This window comes from Barbus barbus (assembly GCF_936440315.1).
Source record: "Barbus barbus genome assembly, chromosome: 19".
Lineage (NCBI taxonomy): Eukaryota > Metazoa > Chordata > Actinopteri > Cypriniformes > Cyprinidae > Barbus > Barbus barbus.
In genome coordinates this window covers 23,384,208-23,388,881 of record NC_136747.1, presented here as the reverse complement: position 1 = coordinate 23,388,881, position 4,674 = coordinate 23,384,208, and the positions used below count along the sequence as shown (strand labels likewise).

Genomic DNA, 4,674 nt, shown 5'->3' with positions numbered 1-4,674 from the left:
TGATAACAGTCAGCAGATCTGCGAGGGATTCGGGACAGAAAGAGGAGAAGGGCAAAACAAAAGAGCGGTTGTTATAAACTGTATCGATTTTCCCTTTTCTTTACAGATGATGATGACTCCAAAGGTCAGCATATGAAGGGTGGGTGACAAGTTCACAACTTACCACCATTGCGCAAAACCTCAGTCATCTTTAATAATCACATACGAGTCATAATTTAATAATCACATAATAAGTCATAATTTACTTCAAAAGTCAGTCTTTCTTAATGAGGCTGAGCTATTCGAAACATTTGGGGTTCTGCCATAATCAGAAATTACACTTACAAAAAAGTACTGTGGTATTTTTTTTCTTGTATACTATGATTTTTGGACATGGGATCAATGATAATACTTTGTTATTCAAAGCTTGATCTTTAAGATTTTAAAGTATGGCAACCGTACAGTATCATAGTATATATCAAAGCAACATGCTATTTCATGTTTTTTAGGACAACATATTCTTTTGAGTACTTTGGAGTATCATGTTAATACATGTTATGTGAAAACATAGTACACTGACAGTAATATTATTGAGCTTCGATGTATACCATGATATTGATACATAAGATTTCATATTTATAGTATTTGCAACATTCTTACAAGAGTACATGGATTTCAGTACCATAGTATATTTTAAAATACCATAGTATTGCCATCTGACACAACCTAATGACATAATTAAGATACTACCATTCAAAAAAACTGCATATATATATATTTTCTGTTAAAGACTAAATTGACTGACCCCAAATTTTTCAGCAGTGTTAATCGATAAATTAAAGACTAAAGACTGATGTTACTCTATATTTAACTTGTAGCAGTTAGTTCTAATGTGGTAGCGACATTGCAAAAACTAAACTAAAATCAGATCTAAAATGCACATAAAAGCCAATAAAACCAATGTAAAATATAACCCCTTAAGGACGTGTAAAAAGAGTGTGTGTCATTTCAGAAGCCACCTGGCCAGAACAGATTGATTGACCTGTGAGAAATGATCTCTGGGAATCTTAAGAATATGTTTCTTGTTCCTCTCCCTCTTTTCCCAAAGGAGCCGGATCGCAGCAGGCCACTGCAGCACCCAAAGGCTTGGGTAAGGTGAAGCTAATCCTCTTTAGAGCTGGAGGCAGAGAACACTGAACCTCTCAGCACTGGAAAATAGTTCACTGGGTGCACCCTACTCAGTAAGCAAAGTCAATCAGTACTTAATCTGGTTTAGGGATCAGGTATGTGGGGATTTTAGCCATGGTGGCTGAACGGCATTGCTCGATTTAGTAATAAATGTGGAAAGACGAAACATCAGGTGCACAGATCCATGGAAAACAGAGGCCTGTAGTGCAGTGAGATTGCATGGTTGTTGGGCCGATGTTTCAGGACCTTGTTTATACTGAAGGGCTGTTTTTTTCTCCAAGGTATGACTCCTGGCAGCGCCGCCGCGGGCGAATCCCCAAACGGTAAGGAAAGTCTACTCGATAACGCAAAAACAAGTTCTGTTCGGAGTGCATTAGCCTCTCATGGCCTCTGGTGAAAGGTGAATTTGTTGAAAGCTCAATGGCCACTTTTCAGGCCTTTCTGAAGTCCAATACATCTTTTGACAAAACCTTTGCTCTTGTTTCCCAGGTCAGAAACATAATGGTGGCACTCAAACTGGCCAAGTCTGTAAGTGTGAACCTGATCTATCAGGGGCAAAACTTTCACACAAGTCGCACTTTAGAAAAGCAACACCGACTGACCTTATGTAGGAAATGCACTACAGAGCTACAATATACGCACAGGGTCATAGCCGAACATCAGGAGGTCAAATCTAGATATATCTTCTCCTTCTTGGCAAATCAGAAACTAAACTAGTGTTTTTGTCATTACAGCATCAGGCAGCACATCAACAGCTTCAAATGGAGCAAATGGTAACCAGCATTTCAAGCAGAATATTGTAAAACAGCCCTGCATCTTGCTGATTTGCAAAAAAGACCTAATATTATCTAATTTTATGATGCTGAGTTATCAATATCAATAAAATCTTCCTATTGCATAGTTTTTTGTTCACAAAATTATGTATTTATCTGCTTTAAAGCACTAATGAAACCACAAAAGCAGCCAAATGTCAAAGGCTGTCTTTCACTAAAACAAGTATTCAAAATGTATAATTTAATATAGAAAAATATTCAAATATGTTTATAAATAAGCTATTTTTCTAGGTAGTTTTCTGTTGCTGTTTGGATGTAGTAAAACAACCACAGATCTAGATCATGTTTGCATTTTCTTCTGTTGCTGGCCTTAATTCTAACCTTGAAATCAGGCAATAATGTATGTAATACATGTAAAAATTGGCTGAGAATTTAACAAATAGTTGTAATGGGCTCAGAGAAAGATAGTCATCGTGTATTTATGGCAGTTTTCCAACTGAGTAAGGGATAATACAAGACTTCCTAACCTTACAAATGGTTGTAGAATGCAAAAATGCTACAAAATGCACATTTTATTTTGTGAGAAAGTGAGGTGCTATAGAAAAATAGGCACTATTTTTGGAATCAGCACCCCAAAATGAGTGAAAAATAAACATTGGATTTCATTCAGAAAATATGATGCAGAGCATTTTCAGTATTGATGGCTATGCTTTATTACTGGACAAAGAATGTTCTCTCAGAAATGTTTCTTTGTGGGTTACAGGAAGTAACGGAAGAGACGGGTACTCTCGCCCATCTGGCTCTAGTTCTCATGGTACTGTACCCGTTCACCTGCTGTATATGCTTTTCTTTTTACCCCAACAAGTCGACTGCCTAATCACTGTATTTATTTCACTTACAGATGCAAGCTATGGTGGACAAGATGGGTCCAAATCAGAGATAGTTCCTCCAGGTACCTGATCAATGATTCTGGCCTAAATTTTTTTTTAAAGCAAGTTATGCATTTATATGGCATGGCATAAATACTAGCAATGTAAACTAAAAATACTAAAAGGTTTAATATTACTATAAAAAAAATGTTATAATATAATATAATTTAATATATAAATATTGAACAATAACTAAAGTTATTTTAAAAATTAAAATAAATAAATTGTTAAACAGTAGTGCATAACATAAAGAGTGATAAAGGGAATTGTTCTCAGGTGTAGGAGCTGGAGGAGCAGGTGCTAATGGAGGTTCAGGATCTAAAGTCCCTGGTAATGACATTTAGAAACAAAATTATTGTTTGAAATATGATCTCAAATATTTGAAATTTTAGAAGAAATATTTAAAGCTCTAGAGAACCCAATATGTTTAATGTGTTTTAGGCACAGACGGGGACGCCCATTCAGTGTCCATGTCTGTTGGTAAGAGATTGTTCTGTTTATGTTAAGGCAACCGTGGCTTATAATATGTGTTTATATTATGCGCATAAAATCAAAATATAGCATTCACTTCCCAATGAGATATGTCTTGTCAATCTCACAGTGTCATCAGGTCAAGGGTCATCAGGCCACATAGCAGCAGGTCATGGGTCCACAATGATATCCAGCCACACGTTTGGCCGACCTTCAGCAGGACAGATGTCAGACGCTGTGGGTGTAGTTTCCTCCGAGGTCCAATCCCAGCCTGCAGGTATTTCAATCAAAAAGATGGAATAGTTCACCCAAAAATGAAAATGTACTTACCCTCAGGCCATCCAAGTTGTAGATGAATTTTTTCATTGAAACATTTTGTTGTAGATGAGCTTGAAGGTGTGCTTCATCATCAAAACAGATTTGGAGAAATCTTGCATCATTTGCTCCCCAATGGATCCTCTGCAGTGAATGGGTGCCGTCAGAGTGAGAGTCCAAACAGCTGATAAAAACGTCACGATAATCCACATACACACAAATCCAGCCCATTAATTAACTTCTTGTTAAGCTGTATGTTTGTACGAAACAAATCCATCATTAACCAGTTTTTAACTTCAAAACGTTGCTTCTGGCCAATTTAACATAACTTCATAATGCTTCCTCCAGTGAAAAGTCCATCCCCTGTTGTCCTCTCACATCAAAATCCACCAACATATTTGTTTAGGACAGTTTTTGCTTTTAAACAGTGCTTGATCTGTGTATATTTCTCTCCTGATTATGACTCTTTCACTAGAGAAAGCAATATTATGGATAGAGGACTTGTGTTTTAGCTGTAAGTAGTGTGGTTTGAACTTAAAAACATCTTAATGATAGATTTGTTTCTTACAAACTTGCAGCTTTTCACTATACAAGACATTAATTGATGGACTGGGGTGGTGTGGATTACTTGTAAGTTATTGTGATGTTTTTAATCCTCTGTTTGGACTCTCATTCTGACGGCACCCATTCACTGCAGAGAATCCATTGGTGAGCAATATGGGTCACCCAAATTTCTAAAAATCAATGAAGAATCAAACTTATCTACTCATCTTGGATAGTCTGAGGGTGAGTAAATTCAAGTAAAAGATCTATGCAAAAGTTATACAATCATAATGCTCTTTGCATGTATGTTCAGGGTCAGAGGGATTCGCACCGCATACAGATGGCTCACAGTACGAAAATGGTATGTGCATAACAGGATCTTGCTATTGTATCTCATTTCTTACTTTTTAAATGCTTTACACAATTATCAAGAACAGATCTTGTCTTCTTGCATCAGGGGAAACGGCTCATGATGG

At 36.7% G+C, this 4,674-nt stretch overlaps 1 protein-coding gene across 1 annotated transcript in view; it reads left to right on the top strand.

Moving 5' to 3' along the window:
- Positions 1 to 1,343: 1,343 nt before the first annotated feature.
- LOC306885208 (uncharacterized protein) overlaps positions 1,344 to 4,674 on the top strand; it is a 15,381-nt gene continuing 12,050 nt past the window's right edge. The window contains exons 1-10 of the mRNA XM_079441600.1: positions 1,344 to 1,490; positions 1,657 to 1,695; positions 1,902 to 1,940; positions 2,704 to 2,754; positions 2,842 to 2,892; positions 3,146 to 3,199; positions 3,311 to 3,349; positions 3,471 to 3,617; positions 4,512 to 4,559; positions 4,656 to 4,674. The exon at positions 4,656 to 4,674 is cut by the window's right edge and continues 20 nt beyond it. Coding sequence (XP_079297726.1) covers positions 1,451 to 1,490; positions 1,657 to 1,695; positions 1,902 to 1,940; positions 2,704 to 2,754; positions 2,842 to 2,892; positions 3,146 to 3,199; positions 3,311 to 3,349; positions 3,471 to 3,617; positions 4,512 to 4,559; positions 4,656 to 4,674 — 527 coding nt within the window. The 5' untranslated portion in view covers positions 1,344 to 1,450. The remainder of the gene's footprint in view (positions 1,491 to 1,656; positions 1,696 to 1,901; positions 1,941 to 2,703; positions 2,755 to 2,841; positions 2,893 to 3,145; positions 3,200 to 3,310; positions 3,350 to 3,470; positions 3,618 to 4,511; positions 4,560 to 4,655) is intronic.